Source organism: Lepisma saccharinum, chromosome 14, assembly GCF_977018435.1.
Source record: "Lepisma saccharinum chromosome 14, izLepSacc3.1, whole genome shotgun sequence".
NCBI lineage: Eukaryota > Metazoa > Arthropoda > Insecta > Zygentoma > Lepismatidae > Lepisma > Lepisma saccharinum.
The window spans coordinates 55,159,638-55,185,745 of NC_139242.1; the positions used below are offsets into that span (position 1 = coordinate 55,159,638).

Here is a 26,108-nt window from a genome sequence, read left to right on the forward strand (position 1 = left end):
ATTAAACCTCACACTCTTAAGTTAAGAGTTAAGACTTAACGTAACAAATAAGTAAAATTTCTATCAGCAACGTCGTCACGATATGATATTTCGATGAAATTGGTGCAGCGTTAGAACGTTCCCCAAACAAACCTCTACGCCGTGTTTCACAGGAGATGGGCGTGTCCAATTCATCAGCACATACAGCCACTAAGCTACTAAAATTAAAACCGTACAGAGTTTCTATAGTGCAAGAATTACGGCCCCCTGACAACGTAAGTAAAGTAAATTTCTGTAATTGGGTTTTGCAGAATATTGTAGATAGTATTGTTGATCCACAGTAAATATTTTTTTCGGATGAGGCATGGTTTCACTTGTGTGGTCATGTTTGTTCACAGAACAATAGATACTGGAGCACTGAAAATCCCTGAATAATACACATAGTTCCTTTACATGATGCAAAAATTGGTGTGTGGTGTGCTGTAGGTGCAAAAAGAATAAGAGGGCCTATATTTTTTGAAGACACAATAAATTCAGAGAGGTACCGCACACAAATACTCGCGCCGTTTTTTCAGTTGTTATCAGATAATGAGAGACAATATGGGTATTTTCAACAAGATTCGGCCACAGCCCATACCGCCGCTGATTCTTTGGACGCTATAAGGGAGGTGTTTGATGACAGAATAATTTCTAGAGGTTTATGGCCTCCACGTTCGATAGCGTTACCGTATGTGACTATTATTTGTGGGGAACCTTAAAAAATAGAGTCTACCGAAATAACCCTCATAGCATCAACGAACTAAGACAATATAAGGGCAGAACTTGGAAGAATTACGGAAGAAGAACTTTTGCGTGTGTATCAAAATTTCATCAAACGATGCCAGGAATGTGTGAATGTAGGTGAACATCACTTTGAACAACTCTTATAACACAGGTTAGTGCTCGTTTTGCAATATTTATATAAATGTCTGCATATGTCCATAAAAATAAGCGGGCATTACAGGCCGCAAATGTCGGCATCTCAGTCAGCGCCGCCCGCCACGCTTCTCCCGATCTCTCGGCTGAAGATCGAAATGGATGCACGGTAGTACCTCATAAAACGACCCCTTCTTCGCTATGACACATCTCTGCGAGCTAAAAACAGAAAACGTTTATATCCCACACAATATTCATAAACAATGCAAAGCTTTCAACTTTCTCGCAGTAGTACGAAGGGTCACTAGCACCAAACCTAATCTCGAGGTTTGCCCTTGACATCTACCAAATTTTATCTCACCCCCCTCCACTTTCCCGTATAAACACGCACAAACAGGTAAAGAACTTTACACTTACCTGTTGAACGATGCCCAATTCTTCCCGCTTCGGCTGGGTTTTCGCTCCGATTTTCACACTGTGCGTCGAACAGGTTAAAATGAACGAGAGTTCCACTGGGTACTTGTGTAGAAGTACGGAAGCATTTCACGACCTTTTGACCGGTACGCACCACGGCCATTTTGATTCCAGTTCGAGCAAAGAAGGGCTATTTAAGACACATATTTATTCGTACATGACACTCGGGATACCACGTTTCGAATTAGCTATGGAACGAACTTTTGATTTCACTAGAACAATCCTGTTTTTACTGGTCGGCAGTTGCTTCGGTTTTAACACAACGATAGCCGTGACTCCCAGTTGCAAACTAATACAACTAATCCCATAATTACAGTAAATCTTTACTCTGCAATTTACTTCCGTACAAAATAACTTTTCATACTTTTAAGGATGCAAAGATACAGCACAACAAACACAAAGATCTTATCACACAGTATAACATCTGAAACCACCTGTTACCAACTGCAGCAAAACGTCCAAAGCAGTACGCAGATGGCGCTTCTCTGCTCAAGCAGAGCGCGTTCGTTTGAGTATATTCGGTATTTTACCCCTCTAATTTGGATCGTCGTGTTCAAAATTGACATGAGTGAATGATGATGAATGGAACAATTATGTACTTTGTAGGGGTTTCAAATTCAGGAGCTCTCATTTTGTGACAATTCAGTAAACGCTAAAACGACTTTAAAGGACAGGAGAAGGCAAAAAGAAGGGGTAAAAACAGACTAATGCAAAATAATTTGTGAAAGTTGCCATCTATTTTCTTTTTGTCATGTATGTGTACGTACATAATTTTAGATTAATTACAAGAACTGAACAAATATTGAACTTAAGGAAAAATATGAAGGCACATCAGTGTCTTAACTGGAGTCAGGAGAATAATGCAAGAATTTGAAGGGGAAAAGAAATAAAATAGTTTTAGTTCATCAGTATTACGTCAACGTCATGCTCTAATATTTGACGCACGCTTATAATGTTCGGGGGAGGGGGGAGGGTAACCAACAAACCACCATGACATAAAAATTACATCTCCTTAACTCTGGCTAAAATTGTGACGTACGTTATAGACTACATATAAACTTTCAGGTGAAATAAATGTCTCTCACAGTATATCATCACTCAATTAAAGAGATTTGAATAAGAAAAATATATACTTGATTATTTGAAAGATATAATAAATTTCCATGTACTTACAATCGAATAGCACAAGACTTAATGGACTCATATGTACATATGTATGGATGTTTGATATAAAAGTATCCATGTGTTGGAAAGCAAATTGAGTAATTACATTTTGTTCAAGTTAGTTTTACACAAAATATTCAAAGTCAAGGTATATAAATTAGTTGGTACTTTCCATCTTCTCAGACGAAAAATATCACCTTGTCTCATTTTGGTTTACGCCGAACTGATCATGTACTGGAAGAGAAATGATAGGATTATTACTAACATTTTCTATGATAACACAGCAACAATATCAGGGGAAAGCACAGGTGATAGGTGGTTGAATAAATCTAAGCTAAGCTGTCTAGACAAAATAGTCACTATATAGTTGAATTTTATGAAATAAATAACATCTTCGGAAGTTGATTCGCTGTAAACCAAAAGCAACAATATATTAAAAATTAGCAAATGTATACACATTTCATGTGAAACTGCTTTCCTATGTATTTGATTTATTTGAAATGACAGGTACGAGTCGCAAATTTTAAACTGATTGTAAACTACATTGAAACATTTGTGTCACAGACACTGAGGGATTCTTTTGACACAGATATGCAACTGGAACATGCTAACATAAGGGAGTTGAGAAATATAAAGAAATATAAACAAAATCAAACATATCCCTCTTCTCTACACAACAGGTTCATGTTTCTACCTGTTAAACATCATGGCATTCAAAACTACATGAAAATTCGGAATATGAAACACAAGTAATTCAAACGTTTAAACTTCACAATGAAAGACAATGGACTGGTTTAAAAGGTTTCATTCTTTTAGCAAAAATTACAATTAAATTATGTGTTTTGCTAATCGCGAGGATTATGATGAGTAATGATATGATGAAATTGATGAAAGAACACTCACAAAGAATATCCATGACCCACACCAGGATTCGAACCTGGGACCGCTGGTGTCGTAGCGCTCTGTGCTAACCAATCCTCCACGGAGCTTGGTGTGTATATATATATATACATTTTATGTCACATATTTGTTAAAGGAATTAAACCGTTTAAACAATAAAATGTTATTCATAGGGTAGTCAAGTATGAACGAGTCGACTCCCGGGTCGAGCGCATTTAGTGTTCGACTCACGATCTTGAATCCGAAGATACTGGATTCGGGTCACTGTCGGGACACGTGTAGGTTCATCTACCAATTTTCGCTAAGTAGGATACTCGATTCCCGTAGCGGAGTGGTTATTAGAGCGCGCTACGACGCCAGGGGTCTCGGATTCGAATCCCGGTCTGAGCATTGGTGTTCTTTGTGAGTGTTCCTTCATCAATTTCATCATATCATCACTCATCATTTCCGCGATAATATAAAAGTGGCAGAAAACGAAGTAAAGTAAACCAAAGCAATCAATGATGCTAAGAACATAATTGTGAAGTCAAACGTTTTATTGCTTGGCATAGATGAATAGTAGAAGAACATTGCCAACGGACTCACCATCCGGGGACGGTCTCCAGGTCTTCGCAGCCCTCCGTCTCGTCGCTGAAGCCCTTAGTCTCGCCGCAGCTGAAGAGGCGCGGTTTCCCGTCCAGGCAGATGAAGTACTTGTGGCAGTCGCTCTTGTGTCTGAAGAAGCTGAACTGGCTGGAGGGGAAGTTGTCCACGCTCTTCGTCTCGGGACACTTGAACCCAAGATACGCTGAAAGTGAAAACTCGTTGCTTAAAACAATACGTGAGGATAGTATAAATTGGCAGACCATGTATTCCTTCATAAAATTGTTAATGGTACCATCAGAAGTGACCGCCTTCTTCAGGAAATGAACTTTCGAGTGCCATTTCGCAAAACAATATATCCGATATACCAATTGCTATTTACTATTACTATTAATTTTTCTACACATTTCCCCCCAAAATTTCATTTTTTCTGCTTTCTAAAAAAAAAAAACAGTTTCAAACAAACCAGCATTTTTTTCTATAAAATTCTACATATATCACTGCATCTATTTCTATAAAAAGAAGCCAGTGTGTTCTTGCAATAAATTTTAATATATATCCAATCTATATTCGGCTTATATCACTATCAATTCAAATTCAGTGTAATAGTTGAAATTTAAAAATGCAGCTAATCACAAAATTTTAAACATTTTAAAATTTAAAAACCCCAACAAAATTTTTTCTTTTGTTTTAAACAAAAATTTTCTGTTCTCAAAAAAATACACAGCCGGTCAGACTCGGAATAAAAACAATTTGGACCGTCGACACGATGTACCATCCCATGTCTTAATTATTTTAGTACATTTATTTCTTTTATTTTTATTCAACCACAACATAAATAAACATCCATACCCAATATTAAACAAATTTCGAACTTGTACATCCTACCCCCCATTATAACAAGAAGCACTCAACTTTTGCTTCTCAGAAGCCAAGGTTAAGCCTCATCCAACGTTCCTTGCTCTACAGACTACCCAGCCAATTCAACATGTTAACAGGTCAAATTGACATTTTTGATAATCAGGCACGTTTTAAAAGGCTATTGTACAAAAACATGTAAGGGTCTTTATATGATGTAATTTTTGTTTGTGTTATTATTTTGTTGTTATTTTTATTGTTCTTTTCTACTGTTATACATTCTAATGTCAAATGGTTAACGCTGTATTTTGAATTCTTGTTAAATAAATAAATAAATATAATATTAACAATAGTAATATTTTCACTTCTCATAGTATGTGACGTTTGCATGACAAAAATAGCTTGACTTAAAAAGGCGAAACAACCTGGGAGGAATATGTGTTGTAACCAGGGCTATAAGTGGGTGGGGCGCGGGGATAGTACCCCCCCCCCCCAGTTTAGAAAATAATTCATAAAGCATACGCTCAGCTAGTATTGTTTGCATAGGCACCTACTGCATTGTGTGCATATGTTTATCCATACAAGTATCAACTCACGCTCGATCAAACATCCTCCCAGATAGGAATTCTCACTTCCAGCACTGTTTGTTACTAGCCATGGATTTGTCCTTCATGAGCATAGAATTTCTTAATAAGTAACCATACTCGCCAATAATATTTGCCTATTAATGGCATTACAAGTTGGGAACTAGTAATTTAATTTTTTACGTAAAAGCATATTTAAGCACAGATTTGATACAATTATTGCTTTACTTCCTTAAACTTTAGTTCTTATATTGCAAAATCATGATGAAAAATAGAAAAAGCTGTGATAGAATAGCTATTTTTAGGGCAAGGGAACTTTCTTTCTCAGATTGGGAACATTGCATAGTTATCAATGTCACCGCAAAAAAAACTAATTCTGAAGAGGATATTGTAGTACGAAGGGACTAAATATTTACATTATTTATTGATATAATGGATAATAATAATAACTAGAATGACAGAAAAGTACATTGCATTTATGATTCAAAAATATGTTTTTTTTTAATAGTGATGTTAGATTTGTGTGCGCGAAGAAATGTTATTAGCTATATAATTAATTTCAAATAGTACTTACTTGTTTTGGTTTAGTTTGATTTGGTGTTTTAAGTCCACTTTTTGCACAGTAAGGCTAATCGGGACTGGACCTACAATTTAAAGTGGGATCCGAACCACTATGTGCCTCCACCGGGTATCGAGCCCGGGACTCCTTGATTACAAGTACTTACTTGTATTTGAAAGGAAATAATGTCTAAGTAAGACCCTTAACGAGGACTGTACAATATTTATTATCTTTATTTATTATGAATAGTACAAACTGGATCCGAACTATAATGCAATGTGACTCCACTAGGGACTCCTTGATTTCAAGGTAACAGTGTTACTGCCACTGAGCATCGGGAAGCCCATTATGAATACGATGACATACTCAAGTCACACATTCTAAACTAGATCCTTTTGAGGTAATAACATTGTCGAGCAATGTACGCACGTACCTTCCGAGTCGCAGCTCGCGACTTGGTCCGGCCAGTCGCACTGGAGCGTGTCCTCGTTGAACGCAAGGCCTTCTGGGCAGTTGAACATGTACCCGTGACCGTTGACGCAGTTCATGAACAGCCCGCAGTCGTTGTTGCTGCCCGCTCTGAAGAACCCGAACTGGTGAGGGCAGTCTCCGCTAGGCTGGTCAGGTTCTGAAATACGAAACCACCGAGTAATTTGTCACAAACCATCCCAGGGCGTCTGCACTATCCCTCCATGAACCAGTGTGAGCCCACCCTAATGCCATCCGAAATAAGCTATAAGAGAAAGGCTTATAGTAAAATTACAACTTATTAATGACTAAGGCAGCAAGGAGGTGTGCAACAGAGCTCTCTGGAAACTATTCACAAACCATCCTTGTACCACTCACGGGGGATTTGTAATCTCGAATACTTAAAAACAAATGAAAATATGATAAAATCAGAGATAGGAGAAAGAAAAAGAGAGAGAGAGAGAGAGAGAGAGAGGAGAGAGAGAGAGAGAGAGAGAGAGAGAGAGAGAGAGAGAGAGAGAGATTATAGAGAACCAAGAGGGAACGAAGGATAAGCACGATACACTGGAAAGGGAATGAGGGACTGAGACAGAGGGAGAATGGAAGAGACTGGAAAGCAGAGGAAGCGAAGCAAATGAGTGGGAAGGATCGAAAGGGAAAGAGGGAAGGAGAGGAGCAAAAGATGAAAAACAACAGGAACCGAGAAAAAGAGGGGGCGCAAAATCAAAGAAAAACATACCCGCACGCAGAGAGAGAGAGAGAGAGAGAGAGAGAGAAAGAGAGAGAGAGAGAGAGAGAGAGAGAGAGCTGTGACATAGAAGAGCAAAGGGAGAGAGAGAGACAGACAGAGAGATGAAACATGAAAAGAAAAACAAAGGGGAAGACAGAAAGAGGTGAAACAGTGAAAACCAAAGTGAAGAGAGAGACAGTAAAAGGAAAGAGAGAGAGAGATAGGGTGAGAGAGAAAGATCTCGGAAAAGAAGGATAAACATTTGAGAAAGAGAGAGCGCGGAAAAGAAAAAGTAAAACGGGAGAAAGATAGAGCGAGAAAGAAGAGATAAAGCGAGAAGGGAGATATAGAGGGAAAGGAAATATGGAGACAAGACAGGCAGGCAGAGAGAGAGAGAGAGAGAGAGAGAGAGAGAGAGAGAGAGAGAGAGAGAGAGAGGGAGGGGGAAAGAGAGAGGGTGAGAAGGACAACAAGAAAGGGACAGAAATAAAGAAAGACTGGTGAGGAGAGAGTAAGATAGAGATAGCGAGCTGAACATCGAGCAGAAAGGAGAGAGAAACTTACGCAGTGCAGTTCTGCTGCCACAGTCTACATCCACGGGGTACTTGCAAGGGTAGGTAAAGTACCTCGCCTTCTCGTCGAACACGAGACCCTCTGGACAAAGCTTCTCCTCCGGCACTCCGTCCTGGCACTCCACGTACTTGTCACATTGCTTGCTGTCGGCTATTCTCGTGTTCTTCTCCGGACACGACTGGGAAAGGGCTGAAAGCATCAATGAAAAGAGCAATGACAAAAAGAATGCATACATCATACCGACAATAAAATATGAAAATTTCAAAACGTGTGGTAGAGAACACACTACTGGAAAATTCATAATCACATAATTTAGTATGGATCAAATTATTATCACTAGAGCACGAATTTTCAATACAGCAGGAAAAAATGCATAAAATTTATAGCATGAACTAATTATATGTGCACTCCAGTATTTAACATTACAAAAATATACACTTTCGATCTATATTTTTGTTACTTTAAATATCTCTTTTCTGTCTTCCCAGTTTAACAGCAACGTTGAAGATTGATGATGGCTAGATGAAAGAACAAATGAATACCTTACCAAGGTTTCGAGCCTAGGACCCCTGGCTGTTTGAAGCGCGCTACGTTAAGCATTTGACCACAAAGGTTGGCCATTGTCAAAAGTATAACTTTTTATATGTGCAGTTATACTTGTTCCTATTTGTGTAACGGGAATGTTCTATTTACTTTCCAAAAATATTTCATGTGTTTTGTTTCAGGTCAATAGGGAAAGGCGAACTTAAGAACTCCAAATAGCCACCCACCACTTTTGTTTGTGACTATACATGTATAGTATAATAATAATAATAATAATAATAATAATAATAATAATAATAATAATAATAATAATAATAATGATAATAGTTTATTTAAAGTACTGAGAACAGTTTTAAAAAAACTTATACAGCACTTTGTCATAAAGAGTAATATCAGAGGATTAACTCATAATGGTTTTTACAGCAAATCACATCCTATACCTAAATAATATTTTAAGGGAAGTCAAAATTGAAATCATCGTTTAATGTTTTTATAAATTCACCACCATTTTTCAATTTTACTGATAATAATGATTGTTTTCTTGTTTTATATTTTGGAACGTTATATACTATTGTATTTATAAAGTATTCACTATCAATCCTATTTGACAAAATTTTTGTATCAATACATCAATTTTATCTTTCCTTCTTGAGCTCAAGATGGTTAAATTAAGTATCTCCAACCACTCCATATAATTTAGTGACATAATAATAGATAATAGATATAATTATGATAGATAATAATAATGATGATAATAATAACAAGTAGGCGAGGTTCAGCCTGCGGTTGCTCTGGCACCTAACCCTTGTCATTATGATATGTCACTTAAGTTTCATAGTAAGTACATTGTAAGCATAGTAGTAAGCTACATATAAAATTACACACGCACTCGCGCGTGCGCCTGTAAGAAAGACGCAATGGAAATTAAATAAGAATACAAACCTTTTAAATATAAATACAAAAGAAAATAATAAAGTACAATTTTACATAATGTGTTACTACCTTCATATGTACCATGACTGTGCCATTGTTCCATTAAAGGTAAATCTTCTACTTTCATTCTGAAAAGTTTAAGATTGTTTACGCACTCAATGTTCGAAAGTGATGAATTCTTTAGGAACCGAAAATGAGATAGACGTGATTGAGTGTTGGATACATCAAAATTTTTCACGAGTAAGATATTCATGGACAGCCTTCCGAGAATACAGTTTCTTACAGGTACTGCGGATTGCCTTCTGCTAATACAGGGTAAGTATAAAAGAATGAATCAACTTTACACAGTTATTACGACGTAACTGTTTACGATAGAAAATCAAACAAGACATTAGTAAAACTCTGGAAGTTTTATTCCCACATGGTGCTCTTATGCTGCTTTACCGCTGCTCCGCTAGGATCGCTAGTGTCGCAAAATAGCGAGTGATCAGCAGAAGGAGGAAATTGTGTGCCACAGTTAAGAATGAAAATGGAAGAATATCATCGGATCTTCTTTGTTGGAAAACGTATCTATCTCATATTTTGTAGCATAAAAATTATCACAATAGTAAAAAATTCGGTACTTAAATGCCTGGACAGGAAGATGAAGATACACTGACTGTGGTGCAAGAATACGGAATTGCTTGACATTCAGAATCCTTTGTGGCGTTCTTAAAATTTCTGGAGACTTTGCCACGCGATCAATGTTCTTGACACACCCTGGGAAATTACTGAGACCTTGGTTTTCCTGTTCAAGTATCCTGGGAAAATTAATGCTTCAAAACTCTCCGCGGCAAAGGAAGGGTCTTTGAGCAACATTTTCGATGATGGTTTCTTCATAAGAATTAAATCACAAGAATTCCAGAAGAACTTTATCACTTCTATTTCAACCAAAATTTACTTTTCAAAATGTTGGTCATTTGGTGTGTACTTTACACATGAATGCTACTGATAGTCTGACAGCAAACAACAATATCTGAAAGATTTTAATTTTTCTGCAGATTAAACTGCAATGATTTGACCGTACTTTATCATTATCATACTTTAGTTATTTTACGCCATTTTGTACCTCACGAATCGCAACAATGAGAATGCATGATGGATTGATATAATACGTAGACCTATATAACCAGGGATTCGAACTCGAGACTATACTAACTGCTGCAGTACGCAAATAGCGAGACCTTCCAACAACGACAATTTCAAAATTGAATATTTTGTTCTCATCTGAATAGTTAAAAAGCAAAGCTTTGTTCACTGGGTATTTATTTTACTTCCTTAATAATAAAAGACCTTGATATGTTTATATTTTTTCTTATTTTGAATCCAATTCTTGCCACTTTTGGCTAATCGTGACAATGAAGATGAATGATAATTAGAATAAATTGATGAAGAAACACTCATACGTAGGCCGGGACTCGAATCTGGGAACTTTGACGGAGAGCTCGAGAGTCGGTCGCTCAATGTAGTCAGCCACTTCGGCGGCATGTAAGGTAGGTGAGCCAAAGGTAGCCCGTGTCCCCAACTTGGCCCACGTTACGAAAATCATATTAGCATTTAGCAGCTAACAAATGGCACTACATTAATATATCCATTCCCATTCAGGTGAACCATGTAGAAAACGAACTGTCTCTGGCTGCCAGCAGCCATTTTATTTAAGTTATTGTGGAAGCCCTGGCATCATAGAGACTGTGCAGACCAGTCCTCCACGGAGGTCGGATATTCGTCGTTACTGTATATAATGCATTTCAACAATCAAAGGTTTGACACCAATAATTTTCTCTAATAAGATGTAGAAACTTGAATAAACATGAATAAATATGTTTTCTTGAGCACAAGCATCATTTTCTAAGCCAACTATAAGTCGTGGGCCACTTTTAGGGCCCATGTGCCCCCTTGGGAACAGATATAACGGTTTTGTAATTCTCATTTAAAAAAATCTTACAAGCAATGTTACATAATATCCATTTAGTACGCGTTGTTAATTAGTTATATGAGTTATTTCTTTTAATTTCAGAAATGTATCTCTCATTAGAGATTTGTAACTTGCCCTAGAAGCTTAACTAGGGCCACCTTTATTTCACCTACCTTATTTGTTTTTACGTATTTATTTGTGTTTTAAGTCTGGGGACCATTTGATTTTAGCGTTAGCCACTACTTTATCTGGGAGTCTTGTTAGGAAGTAAATATTTAATTGAAAAAGAGCTACATGTAACTTTATCAGAGTCGTTGGTTTAGGATTGAGCCAGAAACCATCGTATACAGCAACAAATGGGGCTTCTCGATAGCGTAGTGGTAACGCTTTCTTCCTGTGATCAAGGAATCGATCCTCGGTAGAGGAACATGGTAGTTCGTATCTAACTTTAAGAACTGCGGGTCGAGTCCCGATTAGCCTATCTATGCATAAAGTGAACTTGAAACAGACTTTGACGGTCACATAGTGCCCAGACGTTGTCGGAGAGTATCGACTCCATTGTAGGGCTACAGCCCCCTGGCCTGAAACACTGGCGTACGCAGGATTTCGGAGGGGGCCGGAATTGTAAAGGTGAATATTACGTAGCTGCGGTTGTAAGGGGCGGGATACGCAATAGGATATTTCGCAATTGCAATTAAACTAACCTTCGTCTTATAAGTTGTTCAAAGACAAAATTGTTAATTGGGAGCAGTGATTTATTCACACACCACCAACACCCTCTGACTCTAAAACTTTCCCAAAATTTCCTCAACACACTCTAAATTTTTTTAAAGATTCTCAATTTATGGACATTTTGGCTCTAAATTTGGGTTTACAGCCCCAATAAGTTCCCCCCATGTACGCCAGTGGGCTTAGATACCATATCCCATAAAACTGGGCATCAAACCAAGAGCCTAACGGTCGGAGGATGAGTCGCGTGCGAACACTATGAGAAAATTTCTAAATGAGGTAACATTTACAGCAGTCGCACGCGCAATATTCTCCAGGTCCTCAGCTGTGCGTGCGACTCAAGGCCTTCCAGAATCTCAAGATCTCCACGGAGACCTTGCCAGAAGATGCTGGAACAAATCAGAATGGAACATTGGAGCCAAGTTTCGCTCGCTTCCTGGAAAAAGGTGATGTAACTAAAGGCGAGGAGCAACACAGGAGCTAACATCGAACGCGAGCTTGTAACTAGAGAGTTATGAACTATGTAAACAACAGGTGGAGTGCTTTTGTAACGACAGCTTTTCACACAGAGAAATATGGAAGGTTTGATTGATTTGATGATTTAAGTGCACATTATGCACAGTAAGACTAATCGGGACTGGACCTACAGTTTAAAGTGGCACCCGAACCACTATGTGCCTCCACCGTGTATCGAACCCCCTTGATTACAAAGCGACGACGGCCACTATGATGTGATGGCTGCGGGCAATAACAATGAAAAAGCACATGAAAGGAAGTAACAAAAATTATGTGTTTCAGTTCATGCAATTCGACATCAACACTTATCACTAATAGTACAAGTGAGAGCCAGCATATTGAACTCAATTTTCCACGGCCCGTGAGTTAATCAATCACACATCTCGTATTTAATCACTGTTTCACAAGAATTTTCTCGTACAGAACACTACATTACCAATAAATATAACTTATTGCAAACATTGGAATCAAGGGATCCCCGTGCAGGCACATTGTTGCAAGTAGCTGGAATCTCTCTTTTGAACCTGTTAAGTCCGGTCCCGATTTGTCTATCTGCGCATAAAGTGGACTTAAAACAAAAACTCAAACTATTTTTTTTCCTAGCTTGACATGTCCTTCCTGGGACCCCCCCTTGTGGTTGCGCCGAGATCGAGAGCAAGTTTATTTTCCCAATATAGACTTATGAACAGAGTTCTTTTTAGTTGGGAGAAGCTTGTCCTTGCACATTGTAATTGTGCCGAACTGTTGTGTTGGTGCCATATTTGTGTGTGATCAACACGAACACTTAACTCAATGTAAAAAGCTTGACGTGGCTTGTTTGGTTCACCATGGAATCGTGTGTATGTATTTTTTGTAGAAATGAAAGGACATATTCCGTACGCAGTTTTAAGCATTCTTTTAACAAGACTAACCCCATATGCTAATAAAATTATAGGTGATTATGAATGTGGATTTAAACGTAACAGATCAACTACAGATCAAATTTTTCACATAAGACAGACACTTGAAAAAAGTGGGAATATAATCAAAATGTCCATCAGCTATTCATTGATTTCAAAAAAGCTTATGATTCGGACAAAAGAGATAAGTTATATAATATATTAGTAGAGTTTGGAATCCCTAAAAAGCTTGTTAGTATGATAAGAGTAGGGGAGACCGGGGCACATTGTCACAAGGGGCACGTTGTCACAGTAGCAATTCTGAGAAAAGCCTAAACGTCAGCGAGCTGGTGCTGCTTTCTCTTTTACCTACTAGATATCACTTCCAACTGTACTCGTTTAGAGGTGTGCGGGAAACACATGGCTGAGTCAGTTGAGCTTTGTCTGTTTTCGGTGCTTCAGTGTAAATTTTTTCAGTCCTGGAATTTTCCTACTGTGTGTTCGTGAAAGCGTGAGCGGTAAGTATCTTCGTGTGTGTTATGTAGGTTAAAAATAGAGCTTTATAATGTGGTACTCTGAATGAGCTTAATCTTATTGCTTGGTACAGATATTTTTAAAAAAGAGGAACTACGACGCGTGGGGCAAGTTGTCAGAAATAAGACGGGGCATGTTGTCACTGTGACAATGTGCCCCACTGTGTGTTAGTCATGATACAAGTGGTGTATTCCTCTTTTAATAAGTGGTTCTGTTGCTTCGCAGATGGTGAGAACATACAAGAGAAAGACTGAGAGGAATGCCCCGCCCATGGGAGACCTACTGGCTGCAGCAAGAGCCGTGTAAAGAAACAATAACCCCGTATCAATACGTAAAGCTGCCAAAGAATTTCATATCCACTACAGAAAATTGGCGAGATTTTGTGCACGTGTTACAGATAGTGAACTACAGTCCGGGCAATACTCATTCACATTGGGTTACTCAACATGTAACAGAGTATTTGCGGAACATGAGGAAGACTTACTAGTATCATACCTAAAACAAGCTTCGGACATATATATAGGAATATTTTTGCAATTTATTAACTCTAAAATCACAAGGAAGTTGAATGCCACTGGCAAATTTCGTGTGTTGGAAGTGTAGGCCCTATCTTTTGCAAATGTTGTTACTGAAACAGTTTTCTGTAACCTTTAAGTTTGTAGTTTTGATTCATTAGCTACTCTGTAAGTTAGTGTTGTTTTCATGAAAGTTCTGGTATACCTATAAAGATTGGGATGAAGAAAATATACAGGCCCACCTACTTTATTTCCTGTTTAAGTAGCATAATTTACCTTTTAATTTAATTAGCTTTAAAGTCTCTTTTACATGCTAAGTATTTAGTGCTAGTAACATTGCCAGTCTTTTTCTAGGAGTTGCATTAATAATACATCCCTATTTAATGAAACTGCCAATGGAATAGCATGTGACAACTTGCCCCAGATATTGTGACGACTTACCCCGCATATGGGGTAAATTGTCACAACTGTATTGATCATAAAGAAGAGTTAATAAGTCCAGTTCAGGATGAGTTACATTGTACAGAGGAACATATGTTGTGCACAAGATAACTAAGTATTTGCATGTAAAAAATTATAATTTTCGGCCTTACGTGAGAGCCACAAAAAAATAAAATGTGAAAATTGTGACAAAGTGCCCCGGTCTCCCCTATGCACCAGTGAAACAGAAAGTAAAATTCGTGTGGGTATTAATGTGTCTGACAAATTTACAATTCATGATGGGTTAAAACAAGGAGATGCATTATCTCCATTGCTCTTTAATTTTGCCTTAGAATATGCTGTTAGGAAGGTAAAAGAAACTAAAGAAGGACTAAAATTAAATGGTGTGACTCAGTTGTTAGCATATGCAGATGATGTAGACTTACTGGGGGATGATGTGAATACAATTAAGAATAATGCTAAAATATTTTTCAAAACTGCTAAAGAGATAGGTTTGGAAGTTAACAAAGAGAAAACTAAATATATGCTTACAGGCCGAAACCAAGTGTTAGGTAATAATCAAAATCTAATTATTGATAACAACTCGTTTGAACCAGTTTCCAAATTAAAATACTTAGGAGTAATATTAAATAATGAAAATTATGATAAAAAGGAAATAAAAAGTAGGCTTAATTCAGGAAATGCATGTTACTTCTCTCTTCATAAACTTTTGTCTTCTCGTTTAATATCTAAGAAACTAAAAGTTAAAATATACAAAACAGTAATTTTGCCTGTAGTATTATATGGATGTGAAACTAGGTCCCTTACATTGAAAGAGGAACATAAATTGAGAGTATTTGAAAATAAGATCCTTAGGAAAATCTTTGGACCTAAAAGGGATGAGGAGACAGGTGAGTGGAGAAGGTTACATAATTTTGAAGTACATAATTTGTATTCATGTCCAGGTATTATTAGAATGATTATATCAAGAAGACTTAGGTGAGCAGGCCATGTGGCACGAATGGGAGAGGAAAGAGGAGTTTACAGGATTTTTGTTGGGAAACCTGATGGTAAAAGACCTGTAGGAAGACCAAGACGAAGGTGGATGGACAACGTTGAGATGGACCTAAAGGAAATCAGTAGGGATGGAAAAAGAGTATATAGATCTTGCTCAAGATAGGGACAGATGGAAGGCCTGTGTTGCTGCAACCATGAACCTTCGGGTTTAAGAAGGCTAGAGAGTTAGTTAGTTAGTTTTATGCACGCGAGAATTTATGTTATTGTTTTTGTGTAATTTTGAATCTATTTGTGTTGCAGATTTCGATTTATTTCTGTATTTTATTTACTTTCGAATCTTTGAGTGACGTCAGACTGTTGAAGTACACGGTCCCACCTTGTGTATGTTAATCTTGTAGCTGACGTCACATTAATAGTTTTTATAGTTTTCTAGTAAAATTTTGAGTTATTTAAAGAATGTTTTAATTGTAAAATGCTTTCTATAATTTTGTGCTGTTAATGTGTCTTTTGTGCATTTTGTTATAATGTATTAATGTTTTTTCACGCTTTTGCATATATGATTTCCACTCCGATGCTAGTCGTCTGTGGCGACGAAAAAAGTATAAATACGAGCCAGTCGGCCCAGATTCTGAACCATTTTTTATTTGTAATTTGATGTGCATAAATGTCTAATGTGCTTTGCTTAGTTTCTCCTTGGTGTTAGTTGGGGTGAGGCTCGTGCGGAGGACCGGTGTAGGGTGAAAAAACACCTTACGGCACTCTTGTTATACCCTGGCACTCGCTGAGGAGTTTGTAGTTGCTTATTTGACATTATGTGTGATTATTTCAATGTTGAATTTTGACATGTGCATGGTCCCGAGATGCGTTGGTGCTCGTAGGGGTGAGGTTAGTGTGGAGTACTAAAGTCGTTTTCACGTTCAGAAGACACAACGGCGCTTATGGAGAAACCGCATAGTGTTGCCAATACAGCGCTAGCTCATGTCGCCGGGAAATGATGACCTTCCTTCACAATGAAGGTGTTACAAATTTTGTATATATAATGATAATTATATGTAATTATTAATATTAATATTATACTGTGAACGTTACAGTTACCCTTTTTACTATGATCCATTGCGATCACTACACACGCGAGTGTAATGCACGAATATGACACTTCAGAAATCACTTAAAAAAGTAAAAATCACTGAGAGCTCACACAACTGAAAATACTTTTTCGAGAGAGGGAAAAAGTCTAAACAGACCAAAGCAGATCTCTCACTCAAGAGATTCAAGTTGCAACCCAAACAAACAAATGAGTTATGGCCCACGTGAACTGATAAGACGTGAATGACTCAAGCAAGGCATGTCATATTATGTCATATTTCTATCTTGAAGCCCCATATTTTGTCACGTGTTGGAAAGCCTTTCAAAGGTTAATATGGTGTCTATGAATTTATGTGTACGTTGGAAACTGAAAGGTGATCTTCATTTCAGCATTAATGTCGACAGTAATGTAAACAAAAACAACGTGTATTTGCGACAGCACTAATGTTGCTCACAACAGCAGCATTGGAAATAATTGTCAATTATTAAATTTAAGTAATTTCAATTCTATTATAACAAACTGCATGAAGTTCATATTTTTACTGAATGGAAATAAAATGACAACTCGAAAACTTGGTGGTGATTAGCCGGAATGCTGCGGTGAGTCAGCTCAAGATGGCCAGACAACATCTCCTTACTTCGCGCGCGGTTCGGGTTAAAAAGAAACTCTAAATGCATGGAAGTAACATTTCTGGGAACCTTTGAGTGGTTATAAAAAATAATTTCATTATTTTCTCCACAACTTTGTCGCTGGAAGTTTTTACTTGGAATTACAGAACAAAAAATGGCCAGCGACGACATTTTCTACTGCACGAATATAAAAAATCCCCACATACTTTATTTGAATATTTTTTAATGCAAATATGCTTTAAAGTATTGATAAATTCTGAGTACCACCGTCACCTATGACAATTAAAAAACAGTGTCAATTTTTTTAATAATGAATGCTTCAATTTTACGGCATGTTTCAACGTTAGAAATGAAAACAATGTAAAAATTGTGTTTTCACAGAAAATTTGCGTTTTTAATTTATCTAAAATTATGTAAGCAAGTTACCAGTTTTTTGTGTTCACCATCGTATTCTCTACAAAATTTCCTGCAAAACTGCAGGTACCAATTTTACTTAAGCTAAATTTGTAAATCCAGAAATTTCACAACAGCGCGCTCGTATTTCCCATAAGAAAAGCATTGCCCATAAGAGCCCATTGTGTCTTCTGAACGTGAAAACGACTTTTTTTTTTTTTTCTAGTGTGGGGTGCAATACACCCTACCGGCCTTAGTTTGTACACAACTCGTTTTCGCCCAGGCGCTTATAGAGGGTCTCTGCGCGGACGACTTTGTTTCATCTCTTATCGTCGGGTCACGAACCCTCAACCCTTGCCGAGACCTCTGTCTCGGGGCGTGATATTGTCTATGTTTCTACATTATTTTGTCATTGTGTGTCTATTCTGACTGAGTTGATATATTTTGTGGACATTATTATGCCTTTGTACCCTTATGTACATTTTTATTATGAACTGCATAGTCGTGATAAATAGATTCTGAAGTAATGTTAAACGAAAGTTCTGAGTTTTGTTTTGGCTGCAAATCTTAATAATCTCCCGTGCCCTGAGAGGTGTCAATTGTATACCATCGTAGAATCTCATGCTGTTCATGTATTAATATATTGACATTATTAGTAGTGCTACTACGTTTCTATTGTTGAAGCTTATACATATATTGGCGAGTGTGTGTCAAGCTTTCCACATTTATTACTACCTATCTACCCTCTCCATATCTCTCTCTCTCTCTCTCTCTCTCTCTCTCTCTCTCTCTCTCTCTCCCCCCCCCCCCACTTCTCTCTTTATTTGTCTCTCATTATTTATTTGTTTTCATCATTTTTATCCCTCTGTGATTATTGTTCTACCATAAATTCAGAAAATTTTCCACCGGCAATGACGCCCTTATATCCAATAAAGGAGGAAGATTATGAAAGATGGCAACAGTTCAATCTAGCCCTGGTGCTGGCTTGAGGGGGGGTTGAGTAGCTTAAGGGGGTATGAGCTGTTAAGAATCTAGCCCTGATTCAGGAAGCCTTGTCCTTCGCGTGGGCTCCTCTCGATGGCCCCTCCAGGTAAGATCCCCACTTTCACTGGAAAAGACCTGAAACGCAACTGGTATTTGGGCGAAGAGGGGGCTCCTGACCTTCAACTTTCCCTCGGCAGCAGCCGTGAGGAGACTGTTGATGTCCATCGACTTCTTAATGGAGGAGCAGCACCTTTGGCAACGCTCCACAGACGGGGCAGGAATGTCGCTCTCTTGTCTGCATTTGAAGCGAATCGGTCTTTCAGAGGAACAAAGAAGTTGCGTACCACATTACGACGTTGAAGAGGGTAATTCTATGACCAGACTGAGGATTTATGGGCACTAGAATCCAGTAGATGCATGCAAAGATACCATAAGAAACTAAAAGGAATATGCACAGAAAGTGCACATTTAGGATAATTAGACTCTGCGTAAGTGTCCGGTGTATTTTAGAGGACCCTGCAAGCGATCAAAGGTATTGACCGGTATCGGCAAATAAAATACAACCGATACATTTGCACCGGACGATACCTAATTTAAAGCCATAATTCCGAATATAATTGTACCGCTCTCCTATAGAATAAGAAGATATGGCAACTTTGGCACCCAAACCAGACAATATGTGAAATTGTCTCTTTTACTGCCACTGTTACATACAAAAAGTGCTTTCATGTTGCAACTAAGATTTTCTTCTCCTACATTTACAACAGTAAATTTCCTTCGTTATATCTGTTCATACTAGTTTGTAGATAGGCCCGTAGCAAGGGGTAGGCAAGGAGGACTGGAGCCTAGGGCGGCATGTACAAAGGGCACCATTCAAAGCTTTTTCTTTTTTAAAAAAGAAAACAACAATAAATTCAGAATATAGGACGGATAAATTTATACTTGGAATTTTATGTTTCCCATAGTTGTAGCAATAGTACGTTTTTAAAGATGTTTCTCAGGCACTAAGACATAACTAAAATATTCTAATATATGCTTTACTTTCTTAAAATCAGAAATGCAAAACTACAAATCTTTAAATATTATATTATAGTATTTAAAATTAGTTTCTCTGTTTCCCCGGATGTAAATATAACAAAGTATGGAATGAGAAGAAAATATCGAAGGAACCAAGAAAATGTCGGTGCTTCTTGTGTTATACCACAAACCTTCCTAGGGCTCCAAAATATGTAGCTACGGGGTTGTTTGTAGGTTCTGAAATATATCAAACGTTACACGTCGTAACGGGAATGAATTTCGTGCTGCAAACACACACACACACACAAACATTTAATTGTACGTACCTTATCAACATTTCAAAATATGACTTGCTATCGTAGTGTAACACTTCTACAGGGAAATAACTTAACAGTGACAATACAAGAAGGGGACAAGAAATATATTATTGTAATAACTGTAATAATGGTAACAATAAAGTAGTAGTCATACATTATCCACTTGCTCATTGTTTCAGTTTTGGGATATTTTTTCGTGACACTTTGTATTTGGCCAAAAATATCCTGACAAATTTTGTGCAAAATTTACGTGCAAAATAAAATAAAATAATATAAAACATACATTTGTGGCAAAATTACCAAAATAGCAAAATAAGTGTTTCTATTTACGTTTTACAAAAACGCATTAGAAAACAATTATTTTTTAAATGTACCTTTTTAATTAAAATAGGCATTGCATAGAAATACCCAGAGAAACGAACAAAAATGGAATCAATTTTTTTGGCCGTTTCCATAAATTGAAAAGTTTCAGTTGATTCGAAAAAAAGGCTTACATAGTGATAGTTCAGACAACCACTGTTTTGTGGTTATTTAAACGTGCAATTAAAGGAATTTTTCGCAAATATGTACGAATTGGGGCTAGAAACAAATTTCACTGCAAAATTTATTATAACAGGAAAATATGAGGATAATATTTTCCTTGCACGCAAAGGAGTGCGTGAAGGTCAAAGCTATTAATTTAGCATGTAAATAATTTAGTACTGATAGATTTGAAGGCAGCATTATTGTTGAACTGTCGCGTTCACCCGGGAGATATGCAACCTGAAAGACACAATTTATCCCCTGCAGGTATACAACCGGTTATACGAGAAAATTAAAGCCTGCATACTTTGGCAGTGCATCGAAGAAAGTAGAGATAATCGACTTCTTATTATAAATGCTGCTGCTGCTGTTGCTAACAATAATAATAATATACTTAAGTGACTACCCAACACGCGGAGACAGAACGAGTCTGTGAAATCTTGGTGTGTATGTACAGATCGCAGTGGTTAAAAGTCAAAACAATTCATTGTGACTACTCACGCCAAGAAAACTGTTTAAAACAGCTGAATTGATTAATTGATTTGGTTTATTTTACTTCGCCTTTCTGCCACTTTTGGCTAATCGCAAAGATAAGTATGAGTGATGATATCATTAAATTGATGAATATACACTCACAAATAACATCCATGCCCAGGCTGGGATTCGAACCCAGGACCCCTGACGTTGTAGCGCGCTGTGATAACCACTCCGTCACAAATGTCGGCTTAAAACAGCTTAAATATTGTGTCATAGACAAATATGTACCTTAAATACTAATAAAAGTAAGTGCAAATATCACTTATATTATTTATTCATGAACATGTTGGTGCTAGGGGCCGACCTCCTTGGTGGAGTGGTTAGTACAGCACGCTACGAAACCAACCCTGGACATGGATGTCCTTTGTGAGTGTGGCTTCATCAATATTCACCATATCACCACTAATCCTCATCATCCCGATTAGGAAAAAAGTGAAAGAAAAGCGACGTGAAATAACCTAATTGAATAAATCGTTGTCGCCTAGTAATCAAGGGGTCCCTGTTTTGATACCCGGTGGAGGCACATAGTGGTTCGGATCCCACTTTAAACTGTAGGTCCAGTCCCAATTAGTCCTTCTGTGCATAAAGTGGACTTAAAACATCAATTCAAACAATCAATCAAAATAATTCAATCAATCAATGTTGGTGCTAGGCATAAATTGTGATTCTATGGACTCTGTTTTATCAGTTTCATTATTTCGTGTGTTCGAACTTGATGGACGTTGTCGAAATCATTTCCTCCCTCCTTTTACAATATAATAAACACTAGATACAGCAGTATAACAAAAATATTTTTTAGTGAGTTTATACGACCTAAGAATCGCTAACATATGGAAAAGAATCCATTAAATGCCCTAAAATATTTAAAAAAATCTTAACGGCAATGAAAATTTCCTAACGGTTCGATATCCGGTGGAGGTACATAGTACTTTGTATCCAACTTTAAACTGTAGATCCAATCACCAATTAGCATTCTGTGCATAAAGTGGACGTAAAACATAAACTCAAACTGAAACTCAATATTCGGACTGGCAGAAGTACTTCAGGATTTGCATCCTCTTCTGCTAACAGCACGTGATTCCTCGACCTCTGCATTTCATTCTGGCGAAACAGAGAGGGGAGGAAGATGCCAACAATGAATAAGCGAAAAACGGAAGATGCTTAACATGAGAAACCTGGAGCACGCAGCGTGTATCGCCTGACGTGTTCTTCCTGGTGTCCCTGGCGGCCTTGAATGATGAACGCAATGTGGAAAGATGATGGTATTTTGGTTTTTCCAGAAGTATTCTCTCTGGCAGCGTTGTAGCGGGGCCGTTGTGAAGCTTGCTCAATGCAGACACACGCTAGGAGTCATTCGGTATATTTAATATTTCAGTGGAATAATCAAAAGTGAGAGGTATATAAAGGATGAGAATAAAAGCAGAAAAGTTGTAAGGGGGAGGGAAAAAGGAATGGCTGAGTGAGATAGGAGAGAAACCAAGGCAAAAGAGAGAAAGAAATGAATACGAGTGAGATAAAGAAAGAGAAAAGATATAAATAAATAAATAGGAGCGAGATAAAGAAAGAGAAAAAGAGAAATATAAAGGAGCGAGGTAAAGAAAGAGAAAAGAGAGAACTAAATGGGAACGAGATAAAGAGAGAAGAGAAAAGAGAGAAATAAATAGGAACGAGATAAAGAGAGAAGAGAAAAGAGAGAAATAAATAGGAACGATATAAAGAGAGAAGAGAAAACAGAGAAATAAATAGGAACGAGATAAAGAGAGAAGAGAAAAGAGAGAAATAAATAGGAACGATATAAAGAGAGAAGAGAAAACAGAGAAATAAATAGGAACGAGATAAAGAGAAAAGAGAAAAATAAATAGGAACGATATAAAGAGAGAAGAGAAAAGAGAGAAATAAATAGGAACGAGATAAAGAGAGAAGAGAAAAGAGAGAACTAAGTAAGAGCGAGATAAAGAAAGAGAGAGAGAGAGAGAGTGAGAGAGAGTGTGTGAGAGAGAGACAGGTGTCTTAGACAAAATAGGTAAGATGAAAAGTAAAGTAATAAGAGATCGAGAATTGGAGCAAGATGGAAAGGGAATGAGAGATATGGAGAAAGGAAGTGTGTGTGTGTGTGTGTGTGTGTGTGTGAGAGAGAGAGAGAGAGAGAGAGAGAGAGAGAGAGAGAATAAAAAGGGACATAGACAGATATAAAAATAACAAAATTAATAGAAAGAAAGAATAACAGATAGAATGATAAAAGAAGGGTAGGATGGGAAAGAGATAGATGAAGTCAGAAATGGCACTGTATGATCAGAGAGAGAGAGAGAAAGAGAGAGAGAGAGAGGGAGAGAGAGAGAGATAAATTGAAGGGGGCATAAACGACATCCCTATTTGGGATTCGCCTTTTCCTTGGCCGCGGTGGCTCAGTCGGTAACGCGTCTGACTACCATGCTAAAGGTCCCGGGTTCGATCCCCGGCCGGTTCAAATCCGGGAACTTTTCTAACGGTGGAAGCGGCCCCGGCGCCCACCCAGCGTCGAATAACATGGGTACCTGGGGGGTAAAGGCGGTCAGGGGCGTGATGCTGATCACATCACCCCCACTCACGACTGGATGAAGAAAGTGTGGGGCGTTACCCCCGTTAAGTTACCCCCACACCCCCTATACGCCTTCATGGCGTGGTGCTATGCACGGGGGAACACTTTACCTTTTTTTACTTTACCTATTCCGTGGCCGAGCGCGTTAAGTAGTCGATCATCATTCTCGCCACCGAAGTTCCCGAGTTCCAGTCCCCACCTGGCCATGGGTATTCCTTGTCCATCAGTTCATCTAATCATCACTCATCCTTATCAAAGTGATAGAAAAGCGATGCTAATGCGGGATTCGAAAATATGCTGGTCGATCTTACTCCAGGCACCTCAATGAATAAGATTGATCGTCCTTGGGTTAAACAACCACCCCTGAGAAAAGAAAAGCTACGGGGTGGTTTCCCCAATGACAGCCCCCATCACAGCTCATCCCTGAGGCGGGGGTTTTAAGAAGAAAGCGAAGAGCATTTTGACCCAATAAAAGCAGATCAAGGCCCTTGTCTCCCTCTGCATCGTTGAATAGCTGGCAGGATAGTGGTGAGGAGCAGCCTCAGGGCCTGAGAGGAGAAAGTGTGCCGTCGCTCCTTACAGACGAGGCATTTGTCGTCCATCTGTTGGTACATCGTTATGTAAGAACCTTACAAAAGGTTTCCATGCCGCCTAACCTGATGGAAAAGTTCACTCGCTTCACAGAAAAGAGAAAAGGCACGAATATGGAATTTTCTGTCTCTGGAAGAAGCTGCCTTGCACATTGCATCAGCCGAAATACCTTCGAACAGGACTTAGTTCTGAAGAGCAAGTCAATCCTGTAGCACATAGCACAGTAACCAAATGAATAAATCAATCCTCAACAAAGCATTGACCAGATAGTTCTTCGCTGAGTAGGAGATGAAACAATACGATGAGAACTAGATCACTTTCGCAGTGCCTTTTCCCACACGAACCCCTGCACAAAACCACCATACAGTTTCAGCAACAAGGGCTCAATTCATGATAATTTCATAACAAGTCTACTTAAATACGTTTTGTCAGAGTTAACGACATTGGAAAATAACATAGTAGCACCAGTTCAGATTTGCTGGCAACACTTTGTATGACCTCCACATCAGTTGAAACCTTTGATGAAGATATTTAAGTTAACGTTCTAATATATAAAATCTTAACTAATTTATTTTGTAGGAATGAACATCCGGAAGGGGGGCAAGGGGGACCACGCCCCTTCCTCCGGAAAATGAATGCCGACCCAAAATTATATATTTCACACATATAATTTCATTTATGTCACAGGAATTTGTGTTAATTATCAGAAGAGTGTTCCAGGAACATGATAACTTCAAACCTAATGAGTGTATTATGAGGGGCCAACACTATTATGGGGGAAAATATGCCTCGTTTGCCCCCTCCTGGAAAGAAATCCTGTGGTCGTCCATCCTTGTATGTATGGAAAAACACATGCCTAATCTCCAATCTTTAATAAGGCATTGCTGCACCTCTTTTTATTTGTAATTATAATTTGAAATTTTTTTCAATAACAAGGACGTTCCTTTACTTTTTAAAATTATTTTTACATATAAAACATACAGTTTCCTATCGGTGCCGAAGCCATGAAGTCATGTAAAGAATATCCTAGAAAACAGGAACATATTTTTGCATGTTTTTGGAAGTACTTATAAGCATAGATAATTTTTCGAAATTTCGATCGACTACGATATTCTTGAATACGAGAGGTTTTAGACACATTGTGGTGAGGAACGATTTAGAAAATATATTTTTGATTAATTAAGCCAACTATTCGAAATCTGAAGAAATATACCTATTTATAATTATTCTTAGAGCATTATCTTCTTCTTGTCGTCTGGATCTTTATAATAATTATAAGCTTACTAATATCACTAATTTATTGCAAATTTCCACGCAACAGAGAACATTATTTAGAATTTATTTAGAATTGTCTGAAAAGATTCTAAACAGAACTATTATTTTCAATCAATAAGAAAGATATTTGTTTGGAAAAGTCTTTTTTGATAAAGGTACAAGGTACAGTCGACCCTTACAATACCACAATCAGCACAACAAGATAAGCAACAAATTAGACACTTTGAATAAGATGATCCTCCCACCTACCTGCTGTTATATAGACTGTGATTATGTGTCCAAGGATACCCGTCACCTGCATGGTTACAAACTGACTGAAAGAACAGTAGGATTCTCCAAGAAGCTAATTCTAT

General features: G+C 37.9%; 1 protein-coding gene across 1 annotated transcript; it reads right to left on the reverse strand.

Annotated features, from left to right (window-relative positions):
• Positions 1-2,125: 2,125 nt before the first annotated feature.
• Positions 2,126-26,108, reverse strand: obst-E (obstructor-E). Its single transcript, XM_083134964.1, has 5 exons — positions 26,005-26,108; positions 7,778-7,975; positions 6,449-6,643; positions 4,018-4,219; positions 2,126-2,766 (listed from the first exon to the last, which is right to left on the reverse strand). The coding sequence occupies exons 1-5, from the start codon at positions 26,054-26,056 to the stop codon at positions 2,760-2,762; spliced, it is 654 nt and encodes a 217-aa protein (XP_082991090.1). The 5' UTR covers positions 26,057-26,108; the 3' UTR covers positions 2,126-2,759.

What these genes read in the sequence shown, in the direction of transcription:
- obst-E (XM_083134964.1), bottom strand. Translation starts at nt 26,056, where the DNA reads ATGCAGGTGACGGGTATCCTTGGACACATAATCACAGTCTATATAACA. An exon ending in TGGCAGCAGAACTGCACTGC is followed by an intron (nt 6,644 to 7,777) that starts GTAAGTTTCTCT and finishes TTCGTATTTCAG; the next exon opens with AACCTGACCAGCCTAGCGGA. An exon ending in CGCGAGCTGCGACTCGGAAG is followed by an intron (nt 4,220 to 6,448) that starts GTACGTGCGTAC and finishes TTTCACTTTCAG; the next exon opens with CGTATCTTGGGTTCAAGTGT.